The 13363-nt window shown below is 45.2% G+C and overlaps 1 protein-coding gene across 1 annotated transcript; it reads right to left on the bottom strand.

The window, feature by feature from the left end:
* Positions 1-1314: 1314 nt before the first annotated feature.
* On the bottom strand, positions 1315-7100 carry LOC129833159 (shiftless antiviral inhibitor of ribosomal frameshifting protein homolog). The gene is made up of 8 exons (XM_055897511.1): positions 6769-7100; positions 5531-5580; positions 5305-5364; positions 4919-4969; positions 4621-4776; positions 4293-4396; positions 4041-4201; positions 1315-3811 (listed from the first exon to the last, which is right to left on the bottom strand). The coding sequence occupies exons 1-8, from the start codon at positions 6995-6997 to the stop codon at positions 3594-3596; spliced, it is 1029 nt and encodes a 342-aa protein (XP_055753486.1). The 5' UTR covers positions 6998-7100; the 3' UTR covers positions 1315-3593.
* Between the last annotated feature and the right edge of the window lie 6263 nt (positions 7101-13363).

Raw genomic sequence — 13363 nt, 5'->3', positions numbered from 1 at the left:
CATTCTAAAATTGATTTAACAAAAAAAAAAATCCTTATGAATCTGCACACAATACCCCATAATGACAAAGCGAAAACAGATTTTTAGAAATTGTTGCAGGTTAGTTATTAAAAATTAAAAACAGAAATGCTGGCCGCCCGGCCAAACAGAGCAATCGGGGGAAGAGGGCCTTGATCAGGGAGGTGACCAAGAACCCGATCCCAGATCCCAGAGCTCCAGAGTTCCTCTGTGGAGATCGGGGAAGCTTCCAGAGGGTCAACCATCTCTGCAGCACTTCACCAATCAGGCTTTTATGGTAGAGTGGCCGGGCGGAAGCCACTCCGCAGTAAAAGACTCGACAGCCCGCTTGGAGTTTTCCAAAAAGCACCTAAAGGATTCTCAGACCATGAGAAACAAGACTCTCTGGTCTGATGAAACCAAGATTGAACTTTTTGGCCTGAATGCCAAGCATCACGTCTGGAGGAAACCTAGCACCATCTCTACGGTGAAGCATGGTGGTGGCAGCATCATGCTGTGGGATGTTTTTCAGCAGCAGGGACTGAGAGACTAGTCAGGATTGAGGGAAATATGAAGGGAGCAAAGTACAGAGAGATCTTTGATGAAAACCTGCTCTAGAGTACTCAGGACCTCAGACTGGGGCGAAGGTTCACCTTCAAACAGGATAATGACCCTAAGCACACAGCCAAGACAATGCAGGTGTGGCTTCGGGACAAGTCTCTGAATGTCCCTGAGCGGCCCAGCCAAAGCCCGGACTTGAACCCAATCGAACATCTCTGGAGACCTGAAAATAGCTGTGCAGCGACGCCCATCCAACCTGACAGAGCTTGAGAGGATCTGCAGAGAAGAATGGGAGAAACTCCCCAAATACAGGTGTGCCAAGCTTGTTGTGTCATACGAGGCTGTAATCGCTGCCAAAAGTTGCTTCAACAAAGTACTGAGTAAAGGGTCTGAATACTTATGTACATGTAATATTTCAGTTTTGTATTTTTTTTATAAATGAGAAAAAATGTCTAAAAAACTGTTTTTGCTTTGTCATTATGGGGTACTGTATGTATATTGATGAGAAAAAAACAATTGAATAAATTTTAGAACAAGGCTGTAACGTAACAAAATGTGGAAAAAGTCAAGGGGTCTGAATACTTTCCGAATGCACTGTAAGGGCGAGGCGTGCTGCTGTTTTCAACCAGCTGCAGATTTGCTATGTTTTTCTTTGCTTCATTAGACCATATTACCGGACAGTAATCAAGATGGGACATACCCCTCCCCATCTTCACAACAACTTAGTCAATATGATAATTGACCATCCAATGATAATTCAAATCAAATCAAAGTTTAATTGTCACGTGCACTAAATACAACAGGTGTAGGTAGACCTTACAGTGAAATACTTACTTACAGGCTCTAACCAATAGTGCAAAAAAGGTATTAGGTGAACAATAGGTAGGTAAAGAAATAAAACAACAGTAAAAAGACAGGCTATATACCGTAGCGAGGCTATAGAAGTAGCGAGGCTACATACAGACACCAGTTAGTCAGGCTGATTGAGGTAGTATGTACATGTAGACCATCCAATGTTATACCTAGGAGTTCAGTCCCTCTGTAACTTTCTCCCTCATCATTATTTACGATTCATTAAGGATTATCCGCAATCAAGGTAGCACCCACATGAATGTAGAAGTGTTTAGAAGCATTATATTCTTATTTACAGTAAAAGTGATTCCAAAAAGACACAATACATGATTTACCATTCATTTCTATTGGGCACAAAATGATCTGAAACACAACTTAAACGAACTGAAAATGCATCCAAAAAGTTTGTAGTAACAAGCTTGATGTAGTCATTGTGTGCTAGGAACATTTGCCTATTTTATTTATTAGAATCTTTAGGGGTGTCAATAATTTTGACCACTACCCTTTTGAGAAAAAATATATATTACTTGTTAAACAACATCTCTTTCTCTGAGGAATTGTATTATTAGTATAAAATAATAATTTCCCCATTTTTTCCGCATACAATATAGCTCAGTATTTGAATTCTTTAGTTTATAAAGTCAATATTGCTTATCTTTGTCAATCTTTATCAATAACTTTGAACCCCACTGTAAATGTTTTTCTCAGGTTATTCTTAAACAAACAGAATACACTGTGCTTTATTGGTGTACAGGTCTCTTCTAAATTATTTACAGTGACATATTAAAATCCACGGTGGCATGTCTGTGATTTTTCCTCCTAAAAATTGTGAAAGAATCCAGCCACCCATATCATACACTGTTCTCTCTGCTACCGCACGGCAAGCGGTACCAGAGCGCCAAGTCTAGATTCAAAAGGCTCCTTAATAGCTTCTTTCCCCAAGCCATAAGACTCCTGAACAGTTAATCAAATGGCTACCTGGACTATTTGCATTGACCCCCTTTTTTACCCTGCTTCTACTTGCTGTTTATTATCTATGCATAGTCACTTTAACCCTATCTACATGTACATATTACCTCAATTAACCTGTACCCCCCATATTGACTCGGTACCGGGAACCCCTATATATAGCCTCGTTATTGTTATTTTATTGTGTTACTGTCACACCCTGACCGTAGATTGCTTTGTATGTTTCTATTTTTGTTTGGTCAGGGTGTGATGTGGGTGGGCATTCTATGTTTGTATGTCCAGGTTTTGTATTTCTATGTTTTGGCCTGGTATGGTTCCCAATCAGAGGCAGCTGTCTATCGTTGTCTCTGATTGAGAACCATACTTAGGTAGCCTGTTTTCCAACTGTTAGTTGTGGGTGGTTATTTTCTGTTTAGTGTTTGTATCACCTGTCAGAACTGTTTCGGTTATTCCTTTTATTATTTTGTATTTAGTGTTCAGTTTCGAATAAATAATATGAACACGTATCAAGCTGCACCTTGGTCCTCACCTTCTTCTACCGACAGCCGTTACAGTTACGTTTTTGAATATTTTTTTATTTAAAAAAAAAACTCTGCATTGCTGGTTAAGGGCTTGTAAGTAAGCGTTTCACCTGTTGTATTCGGTGCATGTGGCAAATACAACTTGATTTGAACCCGAGTCGTATTAAAAATTAATAATAGTAAGATTTCATAATGCATTATTTGTGTTTTTGGGGGGGAAACCAAAATGCATTATTTGTGTTTTATAATATATTGTTGTTCAAGTTGATATGACAAATCTATTTGAACACACACATCACTAGAAAGCTAACTCCTGAATAGGTAACCAAAAGTAAAGTCAGAATTTTGGGCAGTAGCCAGAGCGGTCAATCTCCCGTTGTCATTCAGACATTAACAAAGCAGCAGCAACAACACGTGGCAACACTTCAATAAGCATAAACAAAGCCAAAAGCAAAACGTGAAACTAGTTATATCATCTCACTTATATCATCTGACTGTTGTGAATATTGAACAATATTTTCATGGTTTTTAAAATGAAACGAAAGTAGAACCAATACTATGTAGGTAGGCCTATGAGATGCCACACTGAATGTGAACCTAAGGTAAACCATCATATCCTGATCGTTGGAAGCACCATTGGGGAAGCATGGAAGCTGCTCACGACTGTTGGTCACTGGTAACATCAGTGCTGCTCTAGCTGCTGCTGCTACCACTAGTGTTGTCCTCTTCACTCTCCTCTCTGATGTCATCCATGATGAGGTCGTACAGGTTCTCCAGGCTTCCTTGGCTCAGGCAGGTGTTGACGGTGGAGCCGGAGCTGATGTGGATGGAGCTGGGATTGACCACGCGAGGCTTCCTGTTCCTCTGGCGACTGCGGGGGTGGACACACTCTGTCCCAGGAACATGGGGCTCTGGCATGGAAGTACAAGGCCAGTTAGTTGGCTGGAGCCAGCAATCAGACAGACATGTAAAAGGACGCCATCTGGTGGTACTTGTTTGTAGTAACACACTCTACAAACCACAGTGCATTGCACTGTACAGCAATCCTGTGTGTGTGTGTGTGTGTGTGTGTGTGTGTGTGTGTGTGTGTGTGTGTGTGTGTGTGTGTGTGTGTGTGTGTGTGTGTGTGTGTGGTTTAACCTTGTCTGTTGTAACAGTCCTCAGCGAGGCAGCTGTGTGGGGTAGGTTTTCTGTGTCCTACTACTCCTACCCCTCCCTTGCGTGGAGGAAGAATCTCTGTTGGGATCACCAGAGTTCGACAGGAGTAGCAGGGGGAGCCCAAATCCATCCTCCCAAAGCCTCTGATGGACAAATCAAACCAAGTGCATAGAGATGAAATCACATTTATAATTTCTCATAATCACACATGTACAGGACAGCTCCAGCTTTTACCTGAAGGAGCGTGTGCATTTGGTGCAGCAGAACTCTCCAATACCCCACATTTTGTCATAAGGGACAGGGTCATATTTCTTCTTGCACAGGTGACAGCGAGATACCTAGGAGAGATGACAGTCAGTGGAGGCCCCGGTTAGTAGATGAACTGGCCATGTGAAATACACATTCTAAGACAAAGTAACAAGGTAACAGGAACACAGTTACAGACAGGCATGGGGAAATACTTTTGAACTATTGTGCATGGGGTTGGCATGCATATCAAACAGTGAACCAATGTGTGAAGACCACGGTGGATACCAGGTGGGCATGTATGGAAGAGCATTACCCTCTTCCTCTGGGGCACCCGACGCCACCAGTCCTTGTCACAGGTCTGGCAGGCAAACTGGTGCAGGACAGAGGGGGTGAGGTGGCGCTGGGCATTATCAAACATTCTCTTGTTCTTCTCAGTGAGAGGCAGGACCCGCAGACGCTCTCCCAGCTCCTGAAGACTCAACACACACGAGCCACACACATAAAGGCAGGGACGCACTCATGCGCACACACACCTTTCAGTTAGCCATCCACTTAACCCGTCATCTCTTTCCCTACCAGTAAAGTCAGAAAATAGCCTGTGGATGACTGACCTTGATATCATTATCGTCTTTATCGTCTTCAAGCTGTCTGCTTCCTCGGTGCTGTAGGGAAGACAAATGTGAGTCATAGAATTAGAAATAGTCAAGGCAACCAATTTACCAACCTGATTATCAGATTGGATATAGGACCAATGTAATATGATAGGAGTTTTATTCTCTCTTTCAGCCTTTGAACAGCGTTGTTATAATAGCTCATAATAGCTCCTATTCCCAACGTGTTATTAACCATTACCAATATGGTTATGGAATATGGAACTTCAAAATCAACAGAGATTTTTGCACTATGCTGAAATGCCTGAAATCCAGATGTCTTCTGAGGAACATTGACTCTTTAACCCAATGAAAGAGGACTAACTAACACTGTGACTGTGTTGTACCTGTTGTGCAGGAGGGACCAGAGGTTCCCTGTCCTCAGCTGTGAGTCTCTGCACCACATTCTGAAAGAGAGAGAGGTGGGTCAAGGGTCAGGGTACAACTGAACTATCATGTTTATGACCACAAAGACCACATGTTCAAAGAAATACAGACGCTCCTGGATACACCCCAAAGCCAAAGAGACACACATAATGCGACAGAGAATAGTGTGGCATTTATTAATGTAACCTTGACAGCCTGATCCGTCTCTAAGCATTTTCTGTCCTCATCATCCAGCTCTGCATGGCAAAAGAGAAAGAGGAAGAATCAGAGATTAGATTGTCAACATGGCCAACCCTTTAACGCAAATAAAATCGGTATGGTTGTTAAACCACCAGAGATCATGTCTGAATAGAGAGGTTAAAGAGGCAATCAGCAGCTGAAACATTAACAAAGAGGCTTCCCCACCCCTGTTTCTGTAAATAATGTAGGGATGGGGCTGGAGAAATGTAGCCACTTTTCAATGTATACACAGAGCTGTGGCTGCAAGGACTGACCATCCATGATATAAAAATTATAGTTGTAACCATGCTTTGAGGCTATATAGCGTTTGTTTACATTTACTTTGTTTACCAACAATGGAGTAAAACTAGCTTATATTTTGGGTTCTGATGGGGTACCACAGTTCAAGAATCAATGGGTACATATCATAAATGCATAAGTCCAACAAATGGATGTAGTAACTGCAAATTGCCACTTTAAGGGATAGTTCCCAGGACAGATGAATCCTAGTTCTGACTAAGGGGCACATTTTGTCACGAATCCCGCTTCCTGAGTCTGTTTTTGCCTGTGTTCTGTCCTGGAGTGTTTTTTCCGGTGTCCTGGAACGCACCCTGTCTGGTTGCCGGGCGACGTAGCTGGTTGGGAGATCTCTGATTTACCGCACCTGTTTCCAATCCGCTATCTGCACACCTGGTCCTGATCATCACCCCTCCACTTCATAAGCACTGACCTGACATCCATTCCCTGCCGGATCGTTAGCCATGAACAGTATGTTGAGCCAGTGTATCAGCCTCCGGTTTGATAGTTTGTTTTGTAGGTTTTGCTTGCCTTGAACTTACCTCCGTTTTTTCTGTCTACAGTCATTCACCTGAAACACTCATCTCATCCCTACCTGGTCGTCGGTGACTTCAGTTACTTCATTGGATCTGCCTATTCAATCCCATCAACTCACCTCCGCTGCCCGCTCCATCACCTGGACTTTTCTATCACTACATTCAAACTTGTAAATAAATACTCACCTTCGTCTTACTCTCCTTGTCCTGGTCTGCTTCTGGGTTCAACTTTAGAAAACCGTGACACATTTAACGGAGAATCCCCATTGAACAAGCTTTTTATTACAGGACCCAGTGTATTGGAAAACATTCCATAGGGTTTCCTATGGTGGTATGACTGGGGTTTGCATTTACTGTAAACAATTTCTTTACCGTTGCCTTTCTTCAGTATAACTGCCCAGGTGACCATTTGATGGTTGTTGGCATAGCGTCTCATCAGTAAGGTTGCCTTTTCCACCGCTATCTTTCCATGGAATGTCTCCCTGAACCGCCGGACACTTTTCTCCAGCTGAGTTAACAGACAAATAAGAAAAGGACAATAATCTAAAATAAACATGATGGACTCAATCATGTTGTAAATAAAATAGAAGATCGGGCACATTCAACAGGAAGATACATTTACATTTACATTTAAGTCATTTAGCAGACGCTCTTATCCAGAGCGACTTACAAATTGGTGCATTCACCTTATGACATCCAGTGGAACAGCCACTTTACAATAGTGCATCTAAATCTTTTAAGGGGGGGGGGGTCAGAAGGATTGCTTTATCCTATCCTAGGTATTCCTTGAAGAGGTGGGGTTTCAGGTGTCTCCGGAAGGTGGTGATTGACTCCGCTGTCCTGGCGTCGTGAGGGAGTTTGTTCCACCATTGGGGTGCCAGAGCAGCGAACAGTTTTGACTGGGCTGAGCGGGAACTGTACTTCCTCAGTGGTAGGGAGGCGAGCAGGCCAGAGGTGGATGAACGCAGTGCCCTTGTTTGGGTGTAGGGCCTGATCAGAGCCTGAAGGTACTGAGGTGCCGTTCCCCTCACAGCTCCGTAGGCAAGCACCATGGTCTTGTAGCGGATGCGAGCTTCAACTGGAAGCCAGTGGAGAGAGCGGAGGAGCGGGGTGACGTGAGAGAACTTGGGAAGGTTGAACACCAGACGGGCTGCGGCGTTCTGGATGAGTTGTAGGGGTTTAATGGCACAGGCAGGGAGCCCAGCCAACAGCGAGTTGCAGTAATCCAGACGGGAGATGACAAGTGCCTGGATTAGGACCTGCGCCGCTTCCTGCGTGAGGCAGGGTCGTACTCTGCGAATGTTGTAGAGCATGAACCTACAGGAACGGGTCACCGCCTTGATGTTAGTTGAGAACGACAGGGTGTTGTCCAGGATCACGCCAAGGTTCTTAGCACTCTGGGAGGAGGACACAATGGAGTTGTCAACCGTGATGGCGAGATCATGGAACGGGCAGTCCTTCCCCGGGAGGAAGAGCAGCTCCGTCTTGCCGAGGTTCAGCTTGAGGTGGTGATCCGTCATCCACACTGATATGTCTGCCAGACATGCAGAGATGCGATTCACCACCTGGTTATCAGAGGGGGGAAAGGAGAAGATTAATTGTGTGTCGTCTGCATAGCAATGATAGGAGAGACCATGTGAGGATATGACAGAGCCAAGTGACTTGGTGTATAGCGAGAATAGGAGAGGGCCTAGAACAGAGCCCTGGGGGACACCAGTGGTGAGAGCACGTGGTGCGGAGACAGATTCTCGCCACACCACCTGGTAGGAGCGACCTGTCAGGTAGGACGCAATCCAAGCGTGGGCCGCGCCGGAGATGCCCAGCTCGGAGAGGGTGGAGAGGAGGATCTGATGGTTCACAGTATCAAAGGCAGCCGATAGGTCTAGAAGGATGAGAGCAGAGGAGAGAGAGTTAACTTTAGCAGTGCGGAGCGCCTCCGTGACACAGAGAAGAGCAGTCTCAGTTGAATGACTAGTCTTGAAACCTGACTGATTTGGATCAAGAAGGTCATTCTGAGAGAGATAGCAGGAGAGCTGGCCAAGGACGGCACGTTCAAGAGTTTTGGAGAGAAAAGAAAGAAGGGATACTGGTCTGTAGTTGTTGACATCGGAGGGATCGAGTGTAGGTTTTTTCAGAAGGGGTGCAACTCTCGCTCTCTTGAAGACGGAAGGGACGTAGCCAGCGGTCAAGGATGAGTTGATGAGCGAGATGAGGTAAGGGAGAAGGTCTCCGGAAATGGTCTGGAGAAGAGAGGAGGGGATAGGGTCAAGCGGGCAGGTTGTTGGGCGGCCGGCCGTCACAAGACGCGAGATTTCATCTGGAGAGAGAGGGGAGAAAGAGGTCAAAGCACAGGGTAGGGCAGTGTGAGCAGAACCAGCGGTGTCGTTTGACTTAGCAAACGAGGATCGGATGTCGTCGACCTTCTTTTCAAAATGGTTGACGAAGTCATCAGCAGAGAGGGAGGAGGGGGGAGGAGGGGGACGAGGATTCAGGAGGGAGGAGAAGGTGGCAAAGAGCTTCCTAGGGTTAGAGGCAGATGCTTGGAATTTAGAGTGGTAGAAATTGGCTTTAGCAGCAGAGACAGAAGAGGAGAATGTAGAGAGGAGGGAGTGAAAGGATGCCAGGTCCGCAGGGAGGCGAGTTTTCCTCCATTTCCGCTCGGCTGCCCGGAGCCCTGTTCTGTGAGCTCGCAATGAGTCGTCGAGCCACGGAGCAGGAGGGGAGGACCGAGCCGGCCTGGAGGATAGGGGACATAGAGAGTTAAAGGATGCAGAAAGGGAGGAGAGGAGGGTTGAGGAGGCAGAATCAGGAGATAGGTTGGAGAAGGTTTGAGCAGAGGGAAGAGATGATAGGATGGAAGAGGAGAGAGTAGCGGGGGAGAGAGAGCGAAGGTTGGGACGGCGCGATACCATCCGAGTAGGGGCAGTGTGGGAAGTGTTGGATGAGAGCGAGAGGGAAAAGGATGAGATTGAGATTAGTGGAAGAACAGCATCTAGTAAAGATGAGGTCAAGCGTATTGCCTGCCTTGTGAGTAGGGGGGGAAGGTGAGAGGGTGAGGTCAAAAGAGGAGAGGAGTGGAAAGAAGGAGGCAGAGAGGAATGAGTCAAAGGTAGACATGGGGAGGTTAAAGTCACCCAGAACTGTGAGAGGTGAGCCATCCTCAGGAAAGGAACTTATCAGGGCGTCAAGCTCATTGATGAACTCTCCAAGGGAGCCTGGAGGGCGATAAATGATAAGGATGTTAAGCTTGAAAGGGCTGGTAACTGTGACAGCATGGAATTCAAAGGAGGCGATAGACAGATGGGTCAGGGGAGAAAGAGAGAATGTCCACTTGGGAGAGATGAGGATCCCAGTGCCACCACCCCGCTGACCAGAAGCTCTCGGGGTGTGCGAGAACACGTGGGCAGACGAGGAGAGAGCAGTAGGAGTAGCAGTGTTATCAGTGGTAATCCATGTTTCCGTCAGTGCCAAGAAGTCGAGGGACTGGAGGGAAGCATAGGCTGAGATGAACTCTGCCTTGTTGGCCGCAGATCGGCAGTTCCAGAGGCTGCCTGAGACCTGGAACTCCACGTGGGTCGACACGTGATCGACAGAACATTGCAACAAATGCAAATGCAGCCTAAGGTCATGGTTTATTCAAAAACAGATCACAGCACAATGAAACACACTGCTCTTGCCCTGTCCTCTCTAACCACATAGGCCTATTTATAAAGTGTAATAACTCTATAGTGTTTGATGACGTTATTTAGGCTTAGGCTAAACGTACGAGAAACGTGATAAAAAACACTATTCTTATCCAACAAAAGTTTCACATCGACAAAAACACAAATTGGACATTGGATCCGTAGGACTACAATACAAAGAAAGGCGCATACAAATTGACCATATAAAACAGTGTTATTGCCCAAATGAAAACTAAGTTTACCGTAGCCTACCTCAAATTCATCTTGCAGACAGCTCGTTTTATTATCGTCTAGGCCTTTTCTATCCTTGTATATGTCGTTCTATGGCAACATATTTTGCAACAATCGATCTATTTAGTTGTAGCGCTGCAGTTGCAGTGTGTTGACTAACGTTAACAACTTTCACTTTGATAAAATGCCGCGTTCAAAACCCCTGGGAACTCTGAACAATACGATGTCAGATCATTACATCGGGATCACTAAAGTCGGAGTTCGAGAAAGAGGCCCGAGTTCCCGAGTTGAAATTCCGAGTTGGATGACCTTCCCCAGTCGAAGCTCGTTTTTTTTGTGCGAGTTCCCATTTGTTTTGAACGCGCTGAAGTCGGATTTCGGGGTTCCCAGTTCCGAGTTGTTTTGAACGTATCATTAGACTGGTCATACGTACCACGCGTCCACACACGCCCACGCACGCTACACACACCGTAAAAACCAACACACACCAACCAATGAGCACAATACCAGCCCCCACTACTTCTTCTTATTATTATTTGGTATCATGGCGTTTGCACAGTTTGTTTGTGCATTTCGCCACCTACTGTGCGGTAATGTATGTTCAATCACGTTATACAAAAATATATTTTTTTATACATATTTTTTTTACCCCTTCATTTTTGAATAAAAAATATATATGACCAGTCTAATGATACGTTCAAAACAATACATACCTAATGTATATATATATATATATATATATATATATATATATATATATATATATATATATATATATATATATATATATATATATATATATATATATATATATATATATATATATATATATATATATACACACATTCACCACCAATCAACCCTACAACTATATAGCGCTATTTCATTTTTAAAAATCTAAAAAATTTCATATAGCCAGCTGCCAGCTACACTACATTAAAAAAAACACAACCCCATTCCACTACATTGACCCTATCTGCTCCTACACCATGCCAACGGCCTGGGAGGACGGAACACCCCCACTCAACTCAACACGTAACTCTTCTGAATTCAAATCTCATATACCCAAATACTTCTCTGCAGCTGCCACCGCAGCATCTATTTGCTGTGATTTACGTTCCCTTTCTGCGGTACAGTTGATAACCATTGCTATGAACGCTAAGAAGGCAGCCTCACTGAAGCTGAAAACACTGTGGCCGCTTCCTCTGTGCTGGCACAGATCTACGACTCACTGGGCTCCTTCAGGATTCCTCACCTTTGACCCATCCGCCTCGGCTTTCTTCACTGCCTCAGCATACAACACCTTCTGCACTAGTCTCTGGCCACCTCAACCTGCCTCTCTCGTACCGGACACTTCCCATCCCCAGCAACATGGGCACCACTACAGTTGACACACACAACTTTACCAAAACTACACAATCCTCTGCCCCCCCTGCACACTTCTCACATCTTGGAATCTCCCTCCTACACACTGCTGTGACATAACCATAAACATTGTACCTGAAACAGTGCCACGGATTCGCCACAAAAGCTTAAACAGGATAACTGATATATCCTAACATGACCTTGTCGGGTAAAGACTCTGACTCAAAACTCAAAAGGACTGACAGTGACTCCTCTGTTTCACCACGCTCCCCACCAGGTCTGTGTCGCACCAAACAGCGGGCTTCACAAACACCGGAAATCTTCAACTTCAATTGCCCCACTGCCACACTTATCCAAGGTGGCTTAGCAGTTCAGACGTCTTTTTCCGTATTGTCGTGTCGTGTCCTGTATATATATATATTTACACCTTTTCTTCACATATCTTTTATTTATTTTATTATCCAAGAACTCAACTACAAAAGCTTTCCTGCAAAAGCTTTCCTGCAACCCGCTTCACCAATTACAATAAGTATTATTTACCTCAATCTGAAAATCCATCGTGGAAGATAGCCAGGGGCTAATTCAGAAGCTAGCCTGAAAGCTAACCAGAAGCTACTCCGATAGCTAGCCAGAAGCTAATCTGTAGCTGCCCCGAAATTAGCCGGTTTGCTGGCTAGCGTTCGTGTTTCAGCTGCCCACGTTTTGCGGTCATCAGCTATTCCTTTAGCTCGATAATCTACCGGCACTTTTGTGCAACGCGACTCGGACCGGAGCATTCCGGGACTTTTTTTCTCTCAGTTTCCCCGGATTCCAACCGCAGGCTCTGGACACTTGCACCTTGATTTCGCAGCTAGCTAGCTGCATACCGTGTGACTATTGGCTTACGTCGACCCCGGAGCAAACTCAAATCATGCTGGAGCTAGCCAGCTGAGGAGTTCAATCACCATCCGGACCCGTTTCTTTTGTTGCTGCTGCAGATACGGAACCCCACCGGGCCCTCACGACTGACTGCCGACGTTATCTGCCCGAGGGATTTATCCAACCGGCACCTCCGTCCCGACGTTACCTGAACGCTCATCTGAGGCCCGCTAATCGTTAGCTGTCTTATCGGCTGCTATCTGAACAAAACCCCACTACACGGAACCTACCGACGGAAACGCACGAGGTATCTACAAACAGACCTCCATCCTATGCTGCTACCGATAGCCATATACCCGGCCAGCTGTCTGGATCGCCACGACCCCAACCAACCTCTACTCACTGGACCCTTATTGATCACTCGATTAAGCATGCCTCTCCTTAATGTAAATATGCCTTGTCCATTGCTGTTCTGGTTAGTGTTTATTGGCTTATTTCACTGTAGAGATTCTAGCCCTGCTCTCTATACCATATCCAACCTCTCAGTTCCACCACCCACATATGCGATGACATCACCTGGTTTCAATGATGTTTCTAGAGACAAGATCTCTCTCATCATCACTCAATACCTAGGTTTACCTCCACTGTATTCACATCCTACCATACCTTTGTCTGTACATTATTCCTTTAAACTATTTTATCGCCCCCAGAAACTTCCTTTTACTCTCTGCTCTAGTAGCTCTAGGCGACCAATTCTCATAGCTTTTAGCCGTACCCTTATCCTACTTCTCCTCTGTTCCTCTGGTGATGTAGAGGTGAATCCAGGCCCT

This window comes from Salvelinus fontinalis, chromosome 34 (assembly GCF_029448725.1).
Source record: "Salvelinus fontinalis isolate EN_2023a chromosome 34, ASM2944872v1, whole genome shotgun sequence".
Lineage (NCBI taxonomy): Eukaryota > Metazoa > Chordata > Actinopteri > Salmoniformes > Salmonidae > Salvelinus > Salvelinus fontinalis.
This window is presented reverse-complemented; position numbering and strand designations above follow the sequence as displayed.

Bases quoted from the DNA above. Each gene is read 5' to 3' on its own strand.
- LOC129833159 (XM_055897511.1), bottom strand. From the start codon at position 6,997: ATGTGCCCGATCTTCTATTTTATTTACAACATGATTGAGTCCATCATG. The intron at 4,777-4,918 runs GTCAGTCATCCA...TTGAGTCTTCAG, and splicing joins AAGACGATAATGATATCAAG to GAGCTGGGAGAGCGTCTGCG. The intron at 4,397-4,620 runs GTAATGCTCTTC...CATCTCTCCTAG, and splicing joins GGGTGCCCCAGAGGAAGAGG to GTATCTCGCTGTCACCTGTG.